Here is a 26,832-nt window from a genome sequence, read left to right as displayed (position 1 = left end):
ATTATTTATAGCATAGTCTAATAGATTGGGATTCAGTTCAACAGTTCATTTCAATTCAATTCTGTGACTGCAGGTATACCCCACACAGACCCTTTCTCAACTCTATATTTCATGACTGTTACTGACCTTAAGGGAGCTGGTCAACACTGATATGTCTCCATTGCTTTGTATTACAAATGGAAGAACTTTGGAGACTACAATAAGCTGGATTCAGGGTAACATAAATTCAAACCACCATATATCCAATGTTTTTAGCTATTTCTTTCTGGACATACATACATAGTTCAGCTCTACTGGCTCTCTAGGAAACAGTATACTTGCAGGATCTACTTCCATATACATTCCACAGAAGGTTTCTCTAACAACATACATACCAATCTTCCCCAAAGACCTCAAAAATGCATTATTTCCAAACATTTCACAGCAATAACTTCCTTCAAGATACAGGGTAATAAAAGATACAGGACACACTGATATTCACCTTGTGAAGTTATGCATAATCTTCAAAACCTCAGAGTATTCTACAGTGATATTAACTGCTGCAAAATATATCATACTAAGAATAATTTTAACAGAAGATTAAAAAGCTTTATGGACAATGTTGTCCACAGTGATACGAGACGAAGTCACTGTTTGTAAACAGCACATAAATATGTGAGCTAAGAAACAGCTAATGACATTTTAAGTGGAAATTCCTTTTTGTATACCCTGGCTTTTCATTTCCCAACCACAATTTTCTTGTACCTTTGTTCTGAAGTATTCAAATGTAATACAATGGATCAAAACAAACTGAATTTTTATCTTTCCCCACTCTACAGGCTCACAATGCTAAATCTTTTCCTTATTTTTCATGACTTAATCAGAGAAATATAAAAAAAACCCTGCAGGAGCATGTCCTGCTTTCATAATCTGCCCCTGGTATATTCTTTGCCCGAGGTATGTGTCCATTTCTGGACAAGCTAGTTGAAGGTATTCTTTCAGCTGTAGCACATACACTAGCTACAAATAGTCACACTATTCCTTACTAATGAAATGCAGAAGCAAAATTAATATACTGAAGCACCTCGCAGGCAGTCATCCTTTGCTGTGCTTCTACAGATTATCCTGGAAAAAGAATACAGGAATAGCTTAAGACATAAGTAGATGCTAACTTTTATCTGATGCTATTCAATGCCAGGAAAACAGAAAAAAGCAACTTCCCAGCTGATGGAAAATGTCAGGACCCCCTTGAGTAAGCCAACAGAACTATGCCCAATTTTTGTCAGCAGCATAGTCTCCTTAACCCAGATCTGTATCTAGCACAGCTTTGTTTATACTGTGTGGTAAAAAGAAGACAAGAATTTAGCAGAAAAAAAAAAATATTGTAGGATGCCTTGAAAATAAAAGTTAATATACCTGCTCAACCCATTTTAAAAATCAACTTTTCCAGTCTGTCCATTTATCACCCACAGTCACAGTTTCTTACATTCAACATATCCAATATTATCATACAAACTACACCTCCTTCAACATCTGAATTTGACCATGTTAAAATTGAAAACTTGGGTTTACTTTTTTACTATTTTCTTCTACCTGATGATATAAATAGCAGGCAATATTTTCATCTGTTTAAAATGCACTACAGTGATTACAAGGATTTTCCATGTCTTGGCACCTTTCTTATTTAACATACATAATCCAGTTTTATTTGAAGTACATCTTTAGTGCCCAAGGCCTCCAGTGCTTCCTGGCAGTTCCACCTGGATGGAAACAAAACTCAAGGACTAGAATTTTTTTAAATGCATTTCAAACTGTAGTCTTCAGTGTAATGACGAACACAGTGCTGGGCACAATGATTACATCTTTCAGTATGTAGACCTGAGTGTCATTTGCACCAAAGTGAGGTGTGACTGAATTTATGTCTACTTTAAGGCAACTTTCCACTGACTTAGCATAAATTCGATTTTGAGTCTTGTATGTTGGAATCCTGTGTCCTAACCGTTTGGACCGGCCATATGAAGAGTCTTTTCAGGCTTCTACAGCATTCACTTTGTGTAATATTATTAGGAGTATATTAAAACCTTCTCTGCAGAGTTTTAATTACAGAAGAAGTAAAATTGGGTGAAAATAACTCAGGATAAATCTTTTGGTAGTACGAAAGTAAAAGGCATGGAAATCTTGGCAGCATCTAGCTTCAGCTGCTAAGCTGAAGCTAAGAAATCATCTTTCACAACAGTGGTCACAAGCAGAGTAACCAAAAAGACAGAGCCCTAATGAGACTGCAGGGTGTCTGATATCCCATGGAATGCTTCTGGTTCTCTATGATTCCACCTACTGTGGAATGCGTGTGTGACCTTGCTCTTGCTGAAACTAGTGGCAAAATTTCCATCAATATAACAGGCCTTAATTCTGCCCCATGAATAAATTCTGATTAAAGGATTTATTTTTTTTTTCAATTATTAAATGACAGCCTACAGCCCATGTAGAACTCACTAAAGACACAATATTCCCAGCTGTAGACATCAAGATTCTCTTATTTGTTCTTGAATAGACAGATGAAGACCATAGCTGCTGTAAAACACTTATCACGGTAGTTACAGAACAGCCTCTTGGACTGAGAAGTAAAGGGTGACCTTTGGCAAGTAACTTTGAAATCAATACACTTTCAATCACACCTTTCAAATGGTTGTCAGTTATTTTCCTCAGTACCTGACTTCGATGCTGAAAACTGTTTAATGGCAACAGGAGGGAGAACATCCACACCTCACCTTACAAGTGGGTCACAGTACAGGAAAGAACTATCTTTTGTTTCACATTACTTGAGATACTTTCCAATAAGAAGTACTCCTTGAATATTTCCAGATGAAGCCCAGAATTATGCTAAGCATACAAATGTCTAAAGCTCAGAAGTGCTCTCTACAGACACTACAAACGATTTCTCAACAGGTCAGATCTACATACTGAACTATTTGTGAATTATTAAAAAAATAAAAAATATTAAAACACACAGACCGTTCATTACATTTACAAGTCTCACAGGGCTGAAATGCAAATTACTCTGTACTACAAATATTTGGGTAACTGAAGACTTGCCCAAAATGTTTGGATAAAGAAAGAGGAGAAGAAAGGAAGAAAGAATGGAGCAAAAGAGGAAGAGGGAAAGCAAGCTTTTTTATGGGTTAAGGTAATGATGAGAAAACTGTTCTCCCAAAAATCTGTATCTTATTGTTGGACTGAAAATAGTTTAATAGAGAAAATATTCATTGACAGAGCAGTATTTTACACAGAGTATTAAGCCCCATCAAAGGGGGCAATATCATTCCAGCCACAAGGGAAGTTCCAAAGGAGACGGCCAAAATTTGCAATGGCGTGATAATACCAGCAGGGATGAATTTGTTGCTATTATGATTAAAGCATATAAACAGAAGAAGATTAGGAGGGGTGAGAGTGAAAAGAGAGGAAGAATAGTTTATTGGTTGGAAGAAGGGCAGAGAGATGCTTATGTTGGAATGCAGTGTCACAGTTACACACCATAAAGCTTTCAGTTGCTCCCATTACATTAATGTAAGAATGCAGCTGCCACTTTCCAGGAGAAATTCTTTCCATTTTCATTTTGGAAGTACAGGGTAGGATTTTTTTTTAGTGTAGCACTCCCATGAGATCATTGCATTGCATCTGCAGGTGTCCTTATAGTACACAGACCGGTAAATGTGATCCTTGTAGACATGATCTGGAACACTTACCACTTAAGAGATGAAACAGTAATATGCCATTTAAGTGGAGAGATGGCTCAACAAAAGTAAGTATTAAGAATTGCCTTGAACCAACTGCTTTCACAGTCATAAATGTACAGCCATACCTACCAATACATCTCAATGATAATCTGTTCAGTCTAAGGAAAAGTGGCTGAATGAGGTGAATAAGAAAACAGCCTTACAATTATAACCTCATTTTACTGATGAAAAGGGAAGGCTTGACTTTACACCAGTGCCTGAAGATCCTTGGGCTTCTATTTTTGAGTACTGCACTTAAAACATTTGGAAGGGACCTATTTCACCACTCACTGGTGAGTCAGACCAAAATGGCATCCAGTCAACCCAAGCCTGTAGCCCTACTTGTCTAGAAGGGTTAGGAGACAGATAAGGAAAGCTGAGCTGACATTTTATGTAGGAAGGAGTTCAGTCCACTACAATTTTAACCATTTAAAGTGACATACTTTGGAGGAACAAAAGCAGAACAAGTCCTGACTTGTAATATCAATGAAGAACAGAAGAATGGGTGAGCCAGGAAGTATACACTGAGAAGAAATGGAACACAAAGCCAACAGAAGGAATATCTGAGATTCAAGATAAAAATCATATCCGAAAATCTTGTCAAACTACCAGATAAAGAGAAGAAGAGAGAGGAGGAAGTAAGCAATTCTCTCAGTCAGCTTCTTTATATAACCTTGCACTGACTTTCCCAGAACTGTAAGCATTTTAAATAATAAGGGAAAAATACAAAATTCCTTCCTTTGCAACACTACAGACTTCTCCTAGCCTTAATTATTATGACAAATGGAAAAACGCAGGAATCTGCTGCAAGAGCAAAATCACCATACCTAATTTATCACACAAATACAACTGGTCATCAGGTAGTAAAGGTTTCAGTGCAGCTGAGAACAAGAATCTGGAGAATACCTTCCAATTGCCAAAGCCAGATAAAAAGTCTAAACTCTGTCAGCTGCCATTAAAGGTCACAATTCAAATGATATTTATTGAGATCTGCGGTTTCTACCTTTCATTTCAGTAAAACAGAGTAGTTATATTGCTGTTTTAAAATACAGGAACAGAAATTTAATATTTTCAAGAACAATTAGGACTCAGTGCATTCTACTCCTTATACAGAATTATGCTTTGTTATGGAATTTGAAATAATGTTCTTAAAATTTTCCAGCAACTAAAGATGTTTTATCAAAGTTATTAAAAGCATATTTAATTGAACTTTCTTACAGGACTCCACAGGTAACAAGTTTATTAAATACATTTGTGGTTCCTGGACTTCCAACTGAATGTATACTTAACACTGAATTCCACATGAAAGGGCAAACTCCAATGACTTTTTTCCCAAAATGTCCCAGTTAAGTAGACTTGTATCCAAACAACAGAAATCAAGTATATCAAATATTTATACATTTAAACAAATGGAAAAGGAAGTGGCCTTCTATTACATTTAATATTGAATATAACCTCGGTCATAACAGCACAAAGGGCTTGACTTATTCTCTAATCACAGGTTTGCAGTCACTCAACACATCATCAGGTATTTGAAAAGACCCATTGCAGCATTGGCAAAAACTCCCCTAAAATAACTGGTAATCAAAGAAATACTAAAAAGATGGGGGGGGAGGGAGTTCTCCATCATTTATCTGCACCTAATTCACTAGTGTATTAAAATGACCTAAATGCAGTGAATGTGCAGTCTAAGCTCAGAGATCATATAATTGATTTGTATAATGTTTGTCTCTTTTTCCAATTCACTCCTGCAGTGAACTCTTCAAACAGGACACACCACTCCCAGTGAAGAAGTTAATGCAGAGGAATGCATTGGATAAAGAAAGAGATGCCTCTTTCTTTTCTTGGATAAAGAAAAAAAATGCCTCTAAAGTAAGCATCTCTAGACTTCACTGTAAACCACAGGGAATTAACAAATTAAAAATAAGGTAGAGTAGGAAATAGTTTTAATTACAACACTGTCCTTTCTAAGTAACCTCTTCTAATTCAAAGATCCAAGCAAAATTCTTCCTCATTCCCTGTGTTACTGTACCACATACAATTAGAGGCAAGCGCTGATGGGAGTCAAGGGCTGATGAAGCAGTTCAACTTCTTTGTTGAGGCCTCTGGCTTGCCAGAGAAATTACATTTCTGTATAGAGCTTCTATGAACAGATACCAGCTACTAAAATGATATCCATACTCGAAGTTTCACAACATGTTTGCAAAGTCTATGTTTAAAAACTCCACAATGTCCCTTTACATGCTCTTTTCATGACCAATTACCCAGTGCCTTAATTGATTTTCTCTAATTGACTCTCTACTCGACTTTAAAATAGCATGAAAACTGCTGATTTATGGCTCTACTGTCTTCTGTAAAAGCATACTAGATGCAGTAAAAAAAAAAACAAACCAAATTCAATGTGTGTGTAGTATCTTCATACTGAATTTCAGACATTTGGTCCAGCTCTCCGAAGACATGAGTCTCTGAGTTTCAAGTGCTATGCATACGTCCTGGGTTCGGCAGTAGCAGTCATTTTTCTCCTTCTTAGTAGCTGGTGCAGTGCTGTGTTTTGACTTTCAGCCTGAGAACAGCGCTGATAACACTGATGTTTTTACTTGTTGCTAAGCAATGTTTACTGTGACCTTCTGAGTTCCTGTTTACTCAGGACTTTCTGAGTCTCATGCTCTGCCAGGGAGGAGGGAAAGCCGGGAGGAAGCAGAGACAGGACACCTGACCCAAACTAGCCAAAGGGGTATTCCATACCACAGCACATCATGCCCAGTATATAAACTGAGGGCAGTTACCTGGAAGGGCTAGGTCACTGCTCGGTTGGGCTGGGTATCGTTTGGCAGGTGGTGAGCAGTTGTATTCTCTTCTCTTGTTATTTCCCTTATCATTATTATTGGTGGTAGCAGTAGTGGTTTGCATTATACCTTAGTTACTGGACTGTTCTTATCTCAACCCATGGGAGTTACATTCTTTTGATTCTCCTCCCCATCCCTCTGGGAGTGGGGGGAAGGGGGGTGGCAGTGAGCAAGTGGCTGCATGGTTCTGGGTTGCCAGCTGGGCTTAAACCACAACAGTATACACATCTGCACACACAATTCCAAAAGATCTCACTGTCCAGCATAAAAAGTTCTCTGGTAAATCTGGCTTTCAGAAGGGTGTTGAGCTCTTTTGAAAACATATGCTATAAATCCTAATTGTTTTTGAAATTCACTTCTCATTACATGTTTACAATTCCTTCATTTTTATAGAATCATTTACTTAGTTATTACAATATGAATCCAAATTTTTTGAGATTCAAAATAACAAGACTTTAATGACCAACTCTGTAAAAATCAACAGTACTTAATAAATCCTGTTATTCTGCCATTTACCATTCTAGCCATCTTTTTATTTTTAGTCCTTCATTTCCTCTTCATTCTCATGTTTTACTTTGGATTCTTGATTCTACTTTTCAGTTTATTTTTCTTCCTTTTCTGTTTGTACATTTGACTATCTCAATGCCTTTTAACTTCCTAGAAAAGACAATTTTTACAGATTTATTTGAATTCTGACTACACACATCTGAAAAGAAATCAGATGTTTCATTAGCAGTGAAATAAACACAATGTTATTAAAAAAAATCAGGTGTCCCAAAATCAAAATTATTGTTCTTATGTTTTCCTACTTTTAATCATCACAGACCAAAATCTTAGTGTTCATATTGTTTCTATATTCAACTAGGCAGTAAACCAAAAATGCTAAACAAGGTGACAGAAGTTGAAGTTTCAGTGAACATTATGAACAAACATGACTTTCCACAGAAAGTCTTGAGAATTAGTTTTTCCTCATAGAATCAATTAGGTTGGAAAAGACCTTTAAGACTACCACGTCCAACCTTTACCCCAGGAGTTCCATGTCCACCACTAAACCATGTCACTGAAGGTCTCACGTACAGGTTTTTTGAATCACGAGTTGTTTTCAAAATATATGTAAAGCAGTATTAAAAATGAGTAATATATATATATCAAAAGTCTCTTCTAGGAGGCAAAACAGAGCTTTAATACTTACGGTACCATAACTTACCAGTATCCCTATTTCTGCTTTTATGAAAGATTTTTGGGAATCAAATGGTAAGACAAGCTGACAGTGCCTTTGGTCTATACTGGATAGATACAAAAAGAGTGGATTTAAAAATGAGTTCTGTTTAATGTATATCCCTTTTTTCCTATTGTTAAGACTGTCATAATGCAATTTTTAAGCTTTTGTTTTCTAAACTGAGTTTTTATATTGACACTTTTTGATCAGATACTGAACTCAGCCAGGCAAATCTACAACTCTGCTACCCCCTTTTCAGGTGTTGACCTGAAATATGATGAACTACAGATTCCATGGGGCTGGAATGAGCTGAGCCACTGTGTACTAACAATATACAGAAACACAGCATAAAATAACAGTAAGCAGAATAAACCAAAGCAATTCAAGTAAAGATTAACTTAAAAAAGCTTTCTTTGGACCAGATAATCAGGCATGAGCTTTGTCCAAGTACTCTGATAAGCACCATAAGCTTCATCCAAACCTTCCATTCCTGCTTCTTTGGTGAACTCTAGATTTTGGGTTAAAAGCTTAAGATCTGAACAGTGATGACAGAGAAGATCTCTGAAAGGGCATACTTAAAAAAGGTAATAATCCTTCCCAACAGGAATCTTTCAAAATTTTACATATTCCTAATCCTAAAGCTTTTTGTTGCCAAAAAAAATCCATAATTTTATAATTTTATGTTGGCAGCTTGATACTCAACCTTCGTTATTTCTTGCTTGCTAATTCTACAGTTCTGAGCAAAACCAAGTGTGGATTGTATCATTTTGGTGGAAATTGGATTGTTAACTAGGAGACAGTTATGTAATGTTGACCACAACAATGGCCAACATAAGAATCAGAAGATGGCAACATGTCTAACAGATTACATAATGTATGACTAAAAGCTAATTTCTCTGCGTAAGACAAGAACGCAGACAGACACAAGGCCAGACACATCGCCTGATCAAGAGGAATCTGCAGATGAAGCACTCTATAGGCAGATAGGAAAAGCTTCACACTCACAGGCCCTTGTTCTCATGGGTGACTTCAACCACCCTGACATCTGTCGGAAAGACTTTATGAACCAGCACAAGCAATCCAGGAGGTTCCTTGATTGTGTGGAAGACAACTTCCTTCTGCAAGTAATAGAGGAACCGACAAGGAGAGGTGCCATGCTTGACCTCGTGCTCACCAACAGGGAAGAGCTCTTTGGAAATCTGGCACTGCAGGGCAGCCTTGGATGCAGCGACCACGAGATGGTTGAATTTGAGATCCTCAGGACAGTGAGAAGAGCGAGCAGCAAGCTCACTGCCCTGGACTTCAAAAAAGCAGACTTTGGCCTCTTCAGGAACCTGCTTAGTAAGGTTCCATGGGATATAGCCCTAGAGGGCAGGGGGGCTCAAGGCTCTTGGTTGGTACTCAAGGATCACCTGCTACAAGCTCAGAAGTGTTGCATCCCAACTAGAAGGAAGTGCAGCAGGAGGGCCAGGAGACCTCCTTGGATGGATAAGGAGCTGCTGAGGAAAATTCAAATGAAAAAAGAGGCTTACAGAAAGCAAGGACAGGTGGCCTGGGAAGGCTACAGGGATGTTGTCCGGAAAGGTAGGGACCAGGTTAGGAAAGCTAAGGCCCTGTTAAAACTTGGCTAGGGGCATTAAGGATAACAGGAAGGGATTCTACAGGTACATAGCAAATAAAAAACAGATTAGGGAGAATGTAGGCCCCCTCAGGAAGCTCTCGGGAGAACTAGCTACACAGGATTTGGAGAAGGCTGAAGTTCGGAATGACTTCTTTGCCTCAGTCTTCACTAGCAAAGGCTCTGACCGCACCACCCAAGTCTTGGAAGGCAGACACAGGGACTGTGAGAATGAAGACCTTGGGCCCACCACAGGAGAGGAACTGGTTCGAGACTATCTTAAAAATCTGAACGTGCACAAGTCCATGGGTCCTGATGAAATCCATCTGCGGGTCCTGAAGGAGCTGGCAAATGAAGTTGCTAAGCCGCTGGCCATCATATTTGAAACATCATGGCAGTCAGGTGAAGTTCCCGACAACTGGAAAAAGGGAAATATAACCCCCATTTTCAAGAAGGGGAAAATGGATGACCCGGGGAATTACAGACCAGTCAGTCTCACCTCTGTGCCTGGCAAAATCTTGGAGCAGATTCTCCTGGAAGGCATGCTAAGGCACATGAAAAACAACAAGGTGCTTGGTGACAGCCAGCATGGCTTCACTAAGGGGAAATGCTTCCTGACCAATTTGGTGGCCTTCTATGATGTGACTATGGAACTGATGGACAGCAGTAGAGCAGTTGATGTCATCTACCTGGATTTGTGTAAAGCATTTGACACTGTCCCACATGACATCCTTGTCTCTAAAATGGAGAGACATCAATTTGATGAATGGATCATTTGGTGGAAAAAGAACTGGCTGGATGGCCGAACACAGAGTTGTGGTCAATGGCTTGATGTCCAGCTGGAGATCCCTCAGGGGTCTGGTCTTGCTTAACATCTTTGTCACTGACATGGACAGTGGGATTTCGTGCGCCCTCTGCAAGTTTGCCGATGACACCAAGCTGTGTGGTTTGGTTGATACACTGGAGGGAAGGAATGCCATCCAGAGGGACCTTGACACGCTTGTGAGGTGGGCTGATGCCAACCTCATGAAGTTCAACCATGGCAAGTGCAAGATCCTGCACCTCGGTCGGAGCAATCCCAAACACAGCTACAGGTTGTGCAGAGAAGGGATTCAGAGCAGCCCTGTGGAGAAGGATTTGGGGGTGCTGGCTGATGAGAAACTGAACATGAGCCAGCAGTGTGCGCTTGCAGCCCAGAAGTGCAACCGTATTCTGGGCTGCATCAAAAGGAGCGTGACCAGCAGGTTGAAGGAGGTGATCCTGCCCCTTTATTCTGCTCTCGTGAGACCTCACTTGGAGTACTGTGGTCAGTTCTGGTGTCCTCAACATAAAAAGGACATGGATCTGTTTGAACAAGTCCAGAGGAGGGCCACGAGAATGATCAGGGGACTGGAGCACCTCCTTATGAAAACAGGCTGAGAAATTTGGGACTGTTCAGCCTGGAGAAGAGAAGGCTGCTTGGAGACCTCCTAGCAGCCTTCCAGTATCTGAAGGGGGCATATAGGGATGCTGGGGAGGGACTCTTCATTAGGGACTGTAGTGGTAGGACAAGGGGTAATGGGTTCAAACTTAAACAGGGGAAGCTTAGATTGGATATAAGGAGGAAATTTTTTCCTGTTAGGGTGGTGAGGCTCAGGGAGCCTCAGGGAGGTTGTGAATGCTCCATCCCTGTCTGTGTTCAAGGCCAGGTTGGACGAGGCCTTGGGTGATACGGCTTAGAGAGAGGTATCCCTGGCCACGGCAGGGGAATTGGAACTTGATGATCTTAAGGTCCTTTCCAACCCTAACTATTCTATGATTCTATGATTCTAAGGTATAAAGGTCAGGTGTCCTCACAGCATGACTGAGGACTATTCTCAAGTTGATCACATTTAAGTGCCTGATAGGTTTAGTTATTTGCTGATAATTGCTAGCTCATGCCACTCTGGCTTGAAGCTGATTTTCCGTGACAAAATTATATTCTTAATATGGATAAAGATCCACTCCTCTCCCTGGTGAAAGCAAAAGACAAAAAAATTTCCCCTAGGCATTTTACATCTGAAGATGCATGCATCACCTTCAACACTTTATTTTTCATGACATTTTAAGTTTCCTAATTTTCTTTTTATATCTTAAAGATATTTCACATTCTATTTTCCTCTATATTACAAGATGAGTTGTTTGTGAAGAGAAAAGTAATTTCAGGCAGACTTATGCAGCACATGGCAATACAGACAGTGCCTGTTCCTATTCACAAAGGCCACTGAGGGTTATACAAAAAAACCCATCTGCATATTCTCACAGTTTACATTTTTTAAAGCCGTTTTTTTAGGTTTGTTTTTGGTGGAAAAAGGTAAAAAAGAATATGACGGGGACCACTAGGATTACAGTCTGTCATCAAGCCAGTGAAAATGATGGTCTCTTGGGTGAACACCATTCCACAGTTATCAGCTTTTCACTGATGGCATTCTGAAGTTTTGTTCAGCTTTTAAATTCAGGCTGATGGCCTTTTATGAGTCTCAGTCAAAAGTCAGTATCTCTCTAACAAATCTTTTTTGCCATTAACTCACCCACTATTGCTCTTCACTTTGCAGCCTCCCACCCCAACAAGAAAAGGTTTTGTCTTAGGTTTTCATATGAACTTTTTTTTCCTTAAAAAAAAAAAAAAAAATAAAAATCTCTCCACAACTCTTTGCAGAAACTCCCTTGATGCTTCAAAGATACAGTATCTTACTTATTTTGTTTGGTCAGGTTTAATAAATCATCTGCCTTACTTCTTGCTTTTTCCGCATAAGAGAGCTGCATAATGTTTCATGTGCACCAAGTTCATATTTCCTGCTTTACTCTCTATTCCACTAGATTTACTGATATTGCCTGTGGTGTCACTGAGAGAACACACTCATCAGAACTTTGTCATCTGTTGCAAGGTGAATTATGCAGACTCTGCAGTGTATATACTGTCAACTAAACCAAATTTTGGGCTAATTGCTGGCTTAGACCACCTGTGCTTCCTTTTATATACTCACAAGGACTTGATATCTATTAGAATTTGATAGAAAGAACTCCCACAAATATATATTATAGGAATAGTACAATTCAATTACCAACTTAAAACATCTATGACGTTAAATTAACACACGTCTCACTGAAGGCAGCTGACCTTAAACTCATTATTAAATCTGTGCAAAACCATGTTAAGAGTATGTCTTTTTTTTGCTTCTGCAACACTTACAGGGGGATGAATGTGCCTGTGTATCAGCCCACTGATGTTTGCTTTGTTGTTTTTAGTATGTAGCTCATCTATCCGGATGGATGAACTGAAGATGAAAAATACATCAGACCCAGTTTAGTTCTCTATCATGGCCTAGAAATTCACAGCTCTCTTCATAAGATACACGTTTCTTTAAAATGTGCACCAATTCCCTTGCGAGGTCTGCTAAGTATAGCCATCTATTTTTTTCTTGCATAATAATTTTGCAGATGTTGTTACTGGATCTGTGCTACTGTCTTTTACCCATTTTAAGTTTTATGGAGATTTTTTTGCACTTTATCATTTAAGCCTGAAAGTAACATGCAATTAATATAAACACAGTGTTTCTCCATTCTGTTTCTCCAGATCATGATCCCTACTGCTAGACATAACCATATATTCATCTTCCACCCACCACTGCAATCCATTAAGGCACCAAGAGCAAACGGGTGTTAGCAAGGCCAAATCAAAACAAGGCTGCACAACCCAAGGCCATTTATTCACTCTTCCACTGTGCTGTTGTTTATGCTGCACTTTGGACACAGGTATACAGAGTATAATCCTCTATATGAGAGAAGACATAATCTCTCTTCAGAAGTGTTCTGGCTATTCTGCTATTTTATGCAGCCTCACTGTACTTTTCAAGAGATCTGACATAGCTTACTTTCGCAAGAGAGCATTCAAGATGGTAAAAGAATTGTTCACTAAACTTTTTTAAACTTTATAATCATCAGAAGTTAATTTACCTACACAACGGCTCTATAAACTGACTTTGCTTCAACTACTGTGTCATCTAATTTAGGTAAGTAACATTTGAATTAGATGCTATTATGTTAAATAAAACGTTCAAAAATGGAATGTTTATATTCCTGTTTATCTCATGTGTTTATATTTTCATTTTTCTTCTACTTCCAAAATGCAGTAAGGAAGTCAGAACCTGCTAAATTAGTGTCTTTTCAGATGTTTTCTGTAGTGATGAAGTACAGTCTTGGATTACATACTCAGGTTCTAATCTCAGCAAAACAGAAACTGAACAAATGTTATTGCCTTCATGCAGTCTTTCCCTCATCCATTCATACTGCTGAAAAGACTCGTTATTATCTCAAAGGTCAGACATGCTTAGTAGTTCCTGTACTGTTGAAAAAAATCCCCCTCTTGTAATCTCACAGTCTCATAGTCCCTGTGGATTTCCAGTAATTCTAGACTAAAGAATTTTATTTTCTTGTAGAAATAGCTGTATTTAAAAACATTGTGACTATTCTCTTTCCTAACATTATGAAAGTGCTTCCCAAATTCATAATCAAGCTTTCAATGCGACTGAAACTGACTTATTAACATGCATGGGTCACTGCACTGAATTCTGTATAACAAGAACCCACTTAGTAGAGGCATTCTGGCATGCTTCTCTCTATTATGGCCTCATTTTACTTTCAATAAAGTTAGGGGGAGCTCCCAAATACTTCAACAGAAAGGAACTAGGTGTTAACCAGAGCCAAAAGAATCAACTTGATTCAAGGCAGAAAGGCAGCAGTGACAGAATCTAGTATTTGTCCAAGTGAAATTTCAAACCATTAAAAACCAACTTATGTGGTCTTTCCTCCCTCCCCATAAGTAACTATTCTTATTGCACAAAAAGATGTGAAACACGACTCATGTAGGTGGGATCTTTTTACTGTGATGGCCAATTATGCATTTGTCAACACTAGTAAAATAAAACCCACCTACTTGAAGCTTGTGTCTTTGGGAAACCATACTTCAAAAAGAGGATTATCTCTGCCAGTAAACTTTGGAAAAGCTTTGATAACTTACAGACTGATGTTTCCCAACAGACTTGGTAAATTAAAGCCTGAGGAAAGAATATCTAAACATGGAAATATACTCTAATAACTTCATGGGTGAATGAATACTCATGTCCAGAATGAATCTAGAATACATTCAAAACTGTTATTTTGAATATACATTAAGCTATATCAGAAAAAGTCATTTGGTTTATAATCAGAATGTTTTACATAACTTATTCGGGAATAGCTAATTTGTTTTAAACTTCATATTCCACCTTACTGCAAAAAAGGTATTTATGGATAGACATTGTTGAGAGATTTATTTTTTTTCACTGAGTAATTACTTAGTGCATTCTATGTTGCATACACAAGTACACTGCAATGAAAACTATCTATTGCCATTTTTCACTGTTTTAGTAAAGGTTATTTTAAAACAAACAACTTCTATATATATCATTTCTCACACACACCAAAAACCAGAAATTCCCTGACTAAGAGATGGCAGAGAAGATTGTTTCTGAAATTTTATATCCCAATCAATGTCTTTGTCAGAAAAGCCATGTGCAGAGATGTCTTCTCTCACTAAGATGATTTGCAAAGGGCTGCAGGTAAGCATGAGGAAGCAGATTTCCAGACAAAAGGAAAAAAGAAAAAAAAAAGCTAACAGAGTGGTGACGTCTGTCATCCTGTTGTGCACCTGTAGGCCATCAATGTTTCCAAGCAAGCTGTTCACAACAGATGGAACATGGCCTTTTGGTTCAAGTATGAAACCACAAAATGATGACTACGGATGTCACAGAGAGGTGTGATTTAGGGGAGCACTGAAGGTAACAAAAGACCCCGTATTACTAACAATGCAACAACAGAAACTTAGGAATGACAAAAGATTAATCCATTATCAGCTAAAGTTAAAAAAGAACGATAAAATGTATTTCTGGCTTTCCTGAACTTCAGAAATAACAATAATGCTTTATAGCTGAAAGCTCCTTCACTTTTTTAACTAAATATTTTGAAAAAATTTAAAACAATAAGAAAGAAATAAAGCTACAATGTACATATAGGAGCATCATCTAAAATAACTAAATTCAAAAAGCTCCAGCAAAATGCTTCCCATTTATGTCATTCAATTCCTGTGACCCCTAATAATACTAATAATGGACAAGGGAAACATTTTTCTGCAGACTAGAAACTGGCTAAACAGGCAGAAAACCAATAGCAGGGATATACAGCCAATTTCAGTAATTCAAAAGGTTAACAAAAAATGCCTGGTACCTCCTGTTAGGTGTGTTTAATTTATTTATAAAAGGGAATGACTACCACCAACACTTTACACATCATGAAATAATTTAGAATAGTCAGCAATGAAAAATGTTTGCTTAACTCAAGAAAGCTCAGTTAGGGGACAGCCTCCTCATGGGTAAAAGTCAGTACTGATTTAGCAAGAATAAGACACATTGCAGAAACCTTCTAAGCTACGTACATTTCCAGACCCTGAACAAGTTGTAGCTCCTCAAGTGAAAGACCTGAATGCAATTTGTGTACAAGCAAAAGAAAAAACATGAAAATATTGTTATGTTACTGTATAAACTTGTGCAATCATTAAATGTAAACTATGTTATTTGCTATGCTCCTCAGAATCCTCAAAAGAAATTACAGACCAAAAGATTTGTTTGAAAGAGGACATGGTGAAGGAAAGAGAAGGCAGATGTACATAAATGTGTGCACAGAAATGATGTGACAGAGTTTCCTAGGTGTGAACATTTTCACATGTAACTATTCCAATTTTTGTTTTGTTACTTATCATTTATGACATCAACTAAGTTCTAGCAATACTCAATATTCTTTTGCACCACTGTGATGCAATAGCAATGTGTGGGTTTGAATTATATAATACAGAAACTAGTACATAATCAGAGGTTTTAAACTCTCAACGACTTTTATAGGAAGAGCAATGCATACATTATATGATAGTTTCACTCAATAATAAATGTTAATTTATTACCGCATTAATAAATGTTAATTTATTAACACAAAGGGGCTGGCATTTCAAAAGCATCACTGCAAATGAAAGCAATGCTGTAACTGACTGAATTTCACTGAAAATCATTCATAGCAATGAACTGTGTCAATCTTTCCATTAAATTAAAGATAAAACAGAGTGGTTTAGGAAGTATTCAGTAGTGTTGCCAACAAAGCACAAGGAAATCCTCCAAGTAAGGATTTGCATTTTTTAAGAGAATGCTTGAAGAATATAGCATATTTATAAATTAGGCTCAGTCTCCAACAACTGAGAAAATAATTTTGTCACTCAGCTTCATTTTTCAGTTCTGCTGCATGAATGAAAAGCAAAGATTATGAGGTTAAGATCAAGCATCAAGCAAGCTGTACATTATTGCCTTTTTCCATCTCCACAGAATAAGGCTAATAAGCATTTTTCCTTCCCAGTGTCAAAATTTTTTAGCAGTCTGGCAAACTCTGGATGCTCCACTTCCCATGAATAGATGAAGATGAATCTTGCTAAGATTTGATGCCCCACCACGATAGCTGAGAATCATTCATAGTCAGATATATACCGGCAAACAGACTAGTGAGGAACTATTGCCCGGTCCTGACATTGAATAGGATGGCATAGGATGGTCTGTGTCCACATGGTGAATTTCCCCCCTGCTCCGAAACAGGATGTTTGCTAACTACTGGGAATGGTCCTGGGCCTCTGCCAAGCCCAGAACTATGCCAGAGTGCTCCCTGGGAGTTGATAGATGCCAAAAAGTCTCTTAAAAACTAGTTAAAAAATGTCACCGCATAGCTGGCCCAGTACTCAAATATATGCAGCAGCCCCAGTTAGTTACAAATAAGAATGTAACCTATGTGGCTCTTCTCTACTAATCACACTAGCTAAAGACATCAATCTAAGATTAAGCTTGTGTTAAGGGGTCTCCTGAAGAAACCATTAACAGAAGCCTCCCTGATAATCAATAGGAAAATAGATGGGGTCCAAAACTGAATTTATCCTGGGGTAAACTGGGAATTCCCAATTCATTTTTATTTTCATTAAATAAGAAAGAATTATTTCACAGAAATTTAAAAAAGAAAAACCCACAGTACCCTTTCACCTGCAGAGCACAAGGGTGCCAAGAAATTAGCAGCATTCAAAAGATGAAGAGCAACCAAGAAGGAGAGAGAAAGAGATAGCACTTTCTCCTTTTTACGCCTGCTAGCTCAAGTGCATCAGGTTCTGTCATCTTCACATAAGAAAGAGACAATCTAGTCTGTATTTGGATAGACTGTGAAAAGGGTTTAAATTGGGTAACAAAAATCAAACATACACTCCAAATATAAATGTTTACTGAATTATTTGTACAATAAATACAACACATTAACCTCTGGCTCAGAATAATAAAGTGTAAGCAATCAAAAGCTCTTAAAGCAGAGAATTTAAGACCAAAACCAAAACTCATGTCATAGAAGAGTATCATGTAAGAGCTACACAAAAATAAAGTCAAATGATCTAGCTACTAAAATACACACATGTGCTCAAAATCTTGTGGGAATCAAATATTCCAGTAAAAATAAAGGGAGAGATGGAAACACAAGTTTCTTATTATCACACTTCATATGTTATAAAACCTAACAGTTAATTTATTTTTGGCAAAGGGACAAAGATTGCACAACACTCTGGCTTACACAAATATTTTCTATTGTTAAATGCATCTTAAATGTAGCTTGTTATAAGTTAACTTCATGCACACAGTGCACCATGCAGTCTGAGATTGTCCCAAAGATACCTACTTTTCAAAACACCAATAAATAGCAAGCTGCCAGCATCCAGTGAGCCAGGTGTAAAAAAAAAAATCACAACAATTTACAGCTGAATTGAAACCAGATAAAACCATTTGTGCAATAAAGACTGTACAGTTGCTGACCAAAGAAAACTTGGTATTTTTGGACAAATTACTGTGTATACTTTCTAAAGCACTCCCTCTTGAAAAGATAAAACAGCAATAAATGTTCTCTCAAAAAAATGCCCTTGCTTATAATCATTAAGTGAAATATGCCTGTGAAAATGAAATGGGTTAACCTCAAGTTTCACGTGTGTAGTTCCTGTTTCCTTTAAAGGGGAAAAAAAAAAGTTAGACATGCAACAGAAACGGTTATGAAAAAGTGGATGGAACTACTCCTGCCTATATTAAACAGAGACCTTACAATAACACTGCACTTCCTTCCACTTGAAGATATTATAATGTAAAGGAAGAGTCAATGATTTACCAAGAGTGAATGTTTAAGAATAAAAATTCAGTATTCTTCATTCATTATCTGCCAGCAGACTGACTTATTACTGAGCACTAACAGTTGGCGACGAACTGTTTATAGAGGTGCAAGGACAGCGTCCTACATCCTACTGATTCAGAGTGACAGAGAAAAATGTTCAGATACACAAGAACATGCAGTAACACCTCCCATACTCACCAGGTAACACAAACCAAGACTGAGTTGTAGAAGCAATGATACATGCACATGTATAAAATTTTAAAAACAATGAACTTCATACCAGTACTCATCACAATTTGTATTTCTAGTCTCTCCATGCATTTCCCCATGTACAGCCAGCAATCTGCTTCCCTTAAGATAAGAAGCTAGTATTAAAATCATAACCACTCTTAATTTTTGGTGTAGTTACATAATGTAATTAACAAGTGTTTAGTGATCTGTTCATAGAATCACAGAATCATAGAATAGTTAGGGATGGAAAGGACCCCAAGATCATCAAGTTCCACTCCCCCTGCCATGGGCAGGGACACCTCACACTAAACCATGCCATCCAAGGCTCTCTCCAACCCGGCCTTGAACACTGCCAGGGTTGGAGCATTCAAAACTTCCTTGGGCAACCCATTCCAGTGCCTCACCACCCTCACAGTAAAGAACTTCTTCCTTATATCCAATCTAAACTTCCCCTGTTTAAGTTTCAACGTGTTACCCCTTGTCCTACCACTACAGTCCCTAATGAAGAGTCCCTCCCCAGCATCCCTATAGGCCCCCTTCAGATACTGGAAGGCTGCTAGGAGGTCTCCAAGCAGCCTTTTCTTCTCCAGGCTGAACAGACCCAAATTTCTCAGCCTGTTTTCATAAGGAGGTGCTCCAGTCCCCTGATCATTCTTGTGGCCTTCCTCTGGACTTGTTCAAACAGATCCATGTCCTTTTTATGTTGAGGACACCAGAACTGACCACAATACTCCAAGTGAGGTCTCACGAGAGCAGAATAAAGGGGCAGGATCACCTCCTTCGACCTGCTGGTCATGGTCCTTCTGATGCAGCCCAGGATACAGTTGGCTTTCTCATTTCTCATCGACCAACACCCCCAAGTCCTTCTCCGCAGGGCTGCTCTGAATCTCTTCTCTGCCCAACCTGCACCTGTGTCTGGTATTGCTCCAACCCAGGTGTAGGACCTTGCACTTGCCATGGTTAAACTTCATGAGGTTGGCATCAGCCCACCTCACAAGCGTGTCAAGGTCCCTCTGGATGGCATTCCTTCCCTCCAGTGTATCAACCAAACCACAGAGCTTGGTGTCATTGGCAAACTTGCTGAGGGCGCACGAAATCCCACTGTCCATGTCAGTGACAAAGATGTTAAGCAAGACCAGACCCCTGAGGGATCTCCAGCTGGACATCAAGCCATTGACCACAACTCTGTGTTCGGCCATCCAGCCAGTTCTTTTTCCACCAAATGATCCATTCATCAAATTGATGTCTCTCCAATTTAGAGACAAGGATGTCATGTGGGACAGTGTCAAACGCTTTGCACAAGTCCAGTTGGATAACATCAACTGCTCTACTGCTGTCCATCAGTTCCATAGTCACATCATAGAAGGCCACCAAATTGGTCAGGCAGGATTTCCCCTTAGTGAAGCCATGCTGGCTGTCACCAAGCACATTGTTGTTTTTCATGTGCCTTAGCATGCCTTCCAGGAGAATCTGCTCCAAGATTTTGCCAGGCACAGAGGTGAGACTGACTGGTCTGTAATTCCCTGGGTCATCCATTTTCACCTTCTTGAAAATGGGGGTTATATTTCCCTTTTCCCAGTCGTCGGGAACTTCACCTGACTGCCATGATTTTTAAATATGATGGCCAGTGGCTTAGCAACTTCATTCGCCAGCTCCTTCAGGACCACTGGATGGATTTCGTCAGGTTCCATGGACTTATGCGTATTCAGGTTCTTGAGATGGTCTTGAACCAGATCTCCTACAGTGTGCGCAAGGTCTTCTTTCTCACAGTCCCTGCGTCTGCCTTCCAAGACTTGGGTGGTGCGGTCAGAGCCTTTGTCAGTGAAGACTGAGGCAAAGAAGTCATATGTAATGACGAGAATTCAACAGGAATTTCACAAATACACCACATATCACCATTATTATCTATAATAAACCAGCATTTCAAAAGAAAAAATGTAGAAGAGAGTAGACCTAAGTTAGATATTAGGAAAACATTCTTTACTTTGAGGGTGGTGAGGCACTGGCACAGGGTGCACAGGGAAGCTGTGGCTGTCCCATGTCTGGCAGTATCCAAGGCCAGGTTGGACAGGGCTTTAAGCAACCTAGTCTAGTGGATGTTGTCCCTGCCTGTGGCAAGGGGTTGGAACTAGTTGATCATTAAGGTGTCTTCCAACTCAAACCATTCTATAATTCCATGACTTAAAGGTCCAAATTCTGTCAGGACTTTATTTTACATCCAGCTACATTATTATATGTTATTTGGATTCATAATTAATATTTTGATCTTAAGGTCCTTTCCAACTCTAACTATTCAATGATTCTTTGATTCTATGATTTTTATTTGATTTTAACTGAAATCTTGTGTATAGCAGAATAGAGCTTCCACAGGGAAGACACAGCACTACCGATAGCCTAAGCACATGCACTGCTTTGCTAATAATGTAACTCCATTCTATAAGATCAATGTACCTGAAGTTCTGATGCTCGCTTCATCATCTCCAGTGTAATGTAGCAACCAATAGAATGAGCAATCAGTATCAGCTTTATATCTTTTGATACATTGTTTTTGAGGAAGTTCAGCTTATGCTCTACTTGTCCGTGAAGTCCAAAAACATCCTCCAGCTCCTTTATATCTGTGTCTGAAACATAGAAGAAAGTGCTTTGTTTTAACGACAGAAATTCAGAAATTTCAGCTATCTTTTTTTAATTCCCACAGTTTTTTTGAAAACTCTGAAATAAACGAGCATATTAATTAAACACATAAACCAACTCACTGATCTTAAAAATTTCATTTTGATTACCACTGGTAAACACAGACTGATGAATCACATACATACAGGATGTGAAGACTTGTGTAGCTGGGGAGCCAGGGAAGGATATGGATACACGTAAAGCTTCACTGCACATCATCTAGCATTGGATCCCCTTCATTCAGAACAAGACCAAACTCAAGGCACTGAATCAGCTTAAATCAACCCAGACTAAATTATTGTGAGATCAGAACCTACAACAGCAAAACTGCCTAGGAATAAAAGTCCCTTCACTCAAGATAAACTGTCACATATGTTATCATGCACTAAGAACCTTCAAATATTCAAAATCTCCTGTTTTAAAATAAAGATGCACAAAAAAGTCCTATGGAGCAAGGAAAAAAATGAAATTTATAAGTGTCAACATAGAACACCAGCAATTACATAAAATACTCCTATTTAGGCAGGTTTTTATTGCCAGTCCACCCACAAAAGAATAAGACCAACTTAGAGCTTCATGGTTCTAGGTAATAATGCAATATGAGGAACAGCTAACAGAAGTGGTGCCCTAACCAGCCCACCCAGTATTAGGTGTTTAACTTCCCACTTGGTTTCTTTTGATGTCCTCTGCATCAGTTCCCTACGTGAAAAACAGAGGTGGAAGAAATTATCCATAAGGCAGACATACTGAAAAGGCACATACATTAAAAAGATGGCAATGCATTGAAAAACTGCTGTAAAGGAAAGTTAGAGAGCACCACAGATCCATTTCAGATGCAATTGGTTTTGCACCTGCTTGGAGAAAAACATGGAGGTAACTGCCTATGACTATGAACACAGCTTACCAAATTAGGAAGGCTGACTGGTCTTTTAATCCACATGTAAGAAGTTTGATGGCAATTGGCCAATAACCTCAAAAACTAAAAATTAATAATGCTACTGCTGTGAAGTTACTGGGGCTTTGGCAGTGACAGTATTAAGTGGCAGCCTAAGTAGGCTGGCACTATATTGCTTTTTTGATCATCTGCACGAGATATAAACTTCTGAAGCAAAATAATTGCTCTAGAATGTGTCATGACAGCTTTTTTATTGAGCTTAGATTATTAACACAAAGGTCACAACGACGAAGTTCTTCAATTAAACTAGTATTTCTATTAAAGCTATTAATGGTCATATCTGAGCACAATTTAGAGTAGTTTACCCTAAATGAAAAAGGGGTATACTAAAACGCACTCAAGGAATGTAAAATTAGATGAGAAATAATATTTTGCTTATTATGCTTTCTACAAGTAATGGAAAACAAAGAGCTTTTTCTGTTTTCTGAAACTCTAAATGAAAGCCTTATGCCAAAACAAGTTTTCTAAACTTAATTTCTATTTTTAGCATAAGCTGTCTTTCCTTTTCATTTAATTACACAGGAGCGCTACCTCATGCAGGAGAGGGCTGTCTACACTGCAAGTGTAATTAAGGGTAAATATAACTGACATAAAACACAGAATACTAGAAATACAGTGGCCTGCAGGATGCAGCAACAAGTGAAAGAGGATGCTACATTGAACATATTTACATTACTGTGTGTTGGATCGAGCAGGTCAGTTTTCCCTTGTAAATATTTACTACCATTTCTGTATTGTTTTACTCAAGCACTGCCATCTCCAGTGATTTATCAGCATGTCTTTTAACATTTGTCATTCCATTCACAGCTTCAATTCTTGACAGTAAGTGATTTTACAATAATTTCAGCTTATTTTCAGGTTAAAGCAAAAGGAAGGAGAGAAAATAGGTCTATAAATCTTCTTCAGAACTTCTCATGGGTTGCAAAACCCCAGAAACCAAGCAGGAAACAAAACAAACCTGTATTTGTATTGCTCAGTCTCAGGAGACTAACAACTGCTTTTCACCACATGAAATCAATTTCTGCTACATGAGGTGCTGAACTTAACTGTAATGCAATTAAACAATACAGCAAAGAGTCTAGACCAGTCTCAACATGTGGATGGCTGTGTTAGATAAATACAGTTCACTAGTTGTTAAGATGCTAGATATCTAATCTAATGTTTAGTTACCTAATAAATAGCAGCATAGAAATTCAGGGCAACACATTCATAGCTATTATTGGTTTTAGCAGAGATGTGCCTGTTCACAATCAGTTTTGTTGCCAAAGCAAGAACCCCAAGGATACGGGTGAAGATTAAGAGTAGAGTGAAAATAAGACCTACTTCCCCCTTGCATTTGGCCAGACGTTGAGCACACTCAGCTGAAACCTGTCACTGGTGCTTCCTTAATACAGCAGGGGAGAGTTGAGCTTGCAGAAGCAATTTTTAATTGGATGGGTTAGTTATGACAGATGATGATCACGGAGACCCATTCTACTGCACTCTGCCAAACCATCCTCAGCACAGCCTTGCTCAGCACCACTCAGAGCAAGAATGCTCAGATTCCCACCTCTACTGGCCTATGTTACATCCACGTAAAATCTCTCTCAGATTGAAAGCGAGACCTGACAGCCAGTGCTGACCCCAGAGAATTGTTTTATCTGTTTAACACAACTTTTCCTCTTCTTCTAAAATACTGGCTTGCTGCCAAGTCAAATCAAGTTGGCATTACTCCTAGAGAAGCCGCACTGGAGAATAAGTGCGCAGCGTGGGGTCTGGCAAGAAACATGCCAAATTCTCCTCATCACTGACTGACCCTGCTCTCATCAGGTGAAACTTCAGCGTCATGTAACCTGAAGCTGAAATACGCATCCTATTTTCCTTCTGGATAAATATAAAATTGCCCATGCCTAGTGTCAGTTCATGTTTCCTTAACACAAATGCTGCACTTGTAAGAGTCCAAACTATGTGAGAGCTGGGCTGCGTCACAAGTTTGGAAGATTAATTATTTATTTTACAGAATAAAATCACCCAGGGATTATCCAAAATCAACATGAATTTCTTGGGTGGAGAAGCTTAAATGGGATCTTTGTATAAGCAAACAGACTTGCACAAACACACTGGCAGTCAGCTCTCCAATGACTCTACATCAGAGAAGGGACCAGAGTTACTTCACCTGAAGGTGTGGAATAAACGGCATGGCTGAAGAAGAGCTCATTTAAGCAGTTTTCAGATAGCAGAAATTATATGACTTGTACCTTATGCTGTAAACACCCCATTAGGGCCAAGGCATGTGATTTCAAGACTTTATTTAGTTGAAGTGTATTAAAAGAAATACTGTATTTCTTTATTTTCTTTGGCAAAGCATTAATCTTCTGATGTGCTTTCGGAAAAACAAACAGACCATCACTTTAATGAATCTCTTTTTCTGACCTTTGCTAAACCCACAGTCAGAAAACAATGACAGATTAAAATAAAGTGCTTGCTCTAAGATTAGTAGACAAGTTAATCTTGCTAGGAAAGACGACTTTGGTTTTCAGGGAAATAACAGAGGATTGGGTTTGTTTGTTTTTCTGCTATGTATACACTGGAAATTCTGAGGCAGAGGAAAAAAAAGTGTATCAGTTCTATGAACATGCCTTAGACTGGAGGTTCATAAAATCTAGCCTTTCATTAAAAAGCCTCAAAAAAAAAATATCATGCACTCCTTTTTAATGGGTGATTCAAAAAGACAGTGAAGGCTAGATTTTCCAACACTGTACTCAAATTTGTGCATATAATCTCTGCATGCCACTGTACTTCCCTAATTTCACAAGGGAATGCTTGTGCATCTGAACTCCAAATTATCCCAGTCAACAGGTGACTGAATATTTGAGCTCAGTCCGTATAGACAAGGCCTCCAAACTACTCATGATCAAGTAAGGAACTGTGTGAAAAAATTGACTTGTAATTCTATGCTATGAAGGAAAGGGTGGTAAAACCCACAGTCCTACCCAAACTCTATCTTCTTCTTCTCTGGGTCATTTACTGCAGGAGGTAATCCCAGCATATCTAAAGGACAAACTCTAATGAACAACCTGCATAAACTCTTGCGGTCAAGAATTTTCAGAATTGGACTTCTTACAGGGTAAGGACAAGTATCTTGAGACTGAGGGCACTGGAAAAAGATTGACCTCTTCCTCTGAAGACACTGCTCATTTCAGCTGTGTGACATCACAATACTGCTATTAACAGTGAGAAGAAATAACAAGTTTAAACACATGAAAATGCAATAACAAGAAAGTATCGAGAGGAAGACAAAGAGTAAGCGAAAAGATACTGAAAGGTCAACGATGATATCAAAGCATATGAAAATGAAAGGCACAGAGCATCAAGTACGGCCAACCAAAAAGTTCAGGAGAGCTAGTTCAGGGTCAAGTTAAGTTCACTTTGTCTCCATCAAATACCCAAATACCACCATTATATAGCACCAAGTGTTTTAGAATTTACGCCCTCGCCTCCTTTTCTCATTACAAAACCATGCAAACACTGGTGAGAAGAGCAGCAGCTGTGGCTAAGGAACTACTGTTTAGATGGAGCAACCCATGGAAAGTTTTATCTTGCCTTCATGTAGTGACAGACAGAAAGCAATCCTGCAACTAAAGCCCCTGGGAGGATTACCTGTTAAACTGCCATGCATAGTCAGAAGTCTAATTCTGGAAATTAAATAAATCATTTGACTGGTTCTGTTCTTGTAACAAATGCCTTACGATTGAATGATGCCATTTGAAAATGCTTAAATGCAACTGCAAACTGAAAACCTGAGATTTCAGGTTTGTAGGTCCAGTATGGGCAAATGTGCTAAGAAAATACATTCCCTAAAGATACACTGCTTAAAGCCTGAATTCTTCACCCAATCTTTCATCTGATTATTGAAACCTGGATAATTTGTATGAGCAACTGTCGTGGTTTAGGCACAGTTGGCAACCCAGAAAAAAACACGTAGCCCGCTCTCTCACCCTCCCCCTGCTTTCTGCCCCCTACTCCCAGAGGGATGGGGAGGAGAATCGAAGGAATGTAACTCCCACGGGTTGAGATAAGAACAGCCCAGTAACTAAGGTATAACACAAACCACTGATACTGCCACTTATAATAATAATGATAAGGGAAATAACAAGGAAAGAGAATACAACCGCTCACCACCCGCCAAACAATACCCAGCCCAACCAAGCAGTGATCTAGCCCTTCCAGGTAACTGCCCTCAGTTTGTATACTGGGCATGACATGCTGTGGTATGGAAT

General features: G+C 38.7%; 1 protein-coding gene across 4 annotated transcripts in view; it reads right to left on the bottom strand.

The window, feature by feature from the left end:
• LDAH (lipid droplet associated hydrolase) overlaps nucleotides 1–26,832 on the bottom strand; it is a 132,933-nt gene that overhangs the window by 57,690 nt on the left and 48,411 nt on the right. For all 4 annotated transcript variants that reach the window (XM_061372362.1, XM_061372363.1, XM_061372364.1 and 1 more), the window contains one exon: nucleotides 21,397–21,566. In XM_061372362.1, the coding sequence (XP_061228346.1) occupies nucleotides 21,397–21,566 (170 nt within the window). The remainder of the gene's footprint in view (nucleotides 1–21,396; nucleotides 21,567–26,832) is intronic.

This window comes from Neopsephotus bourkii, unplaced genomic scaffold, assembly GCF_033783945.1.
Source record: "Neopsephotus bourkii isolate Nb327-2 ecotype Australia unplaced genomic scaffold, CSIRO-AGI_Nbou_v1 NB_1600, whole genome shotgun sequence".
Lineage (NCBI taxonomy): Eukaryota > Metazoa > Chordata > Aves > Psittaciformes > Psittacidae > Neopsephotus > Neopsephotus bourkii.
This window is presented reverse-complemented; position numbering and strand designations above follow the sequence as displayed.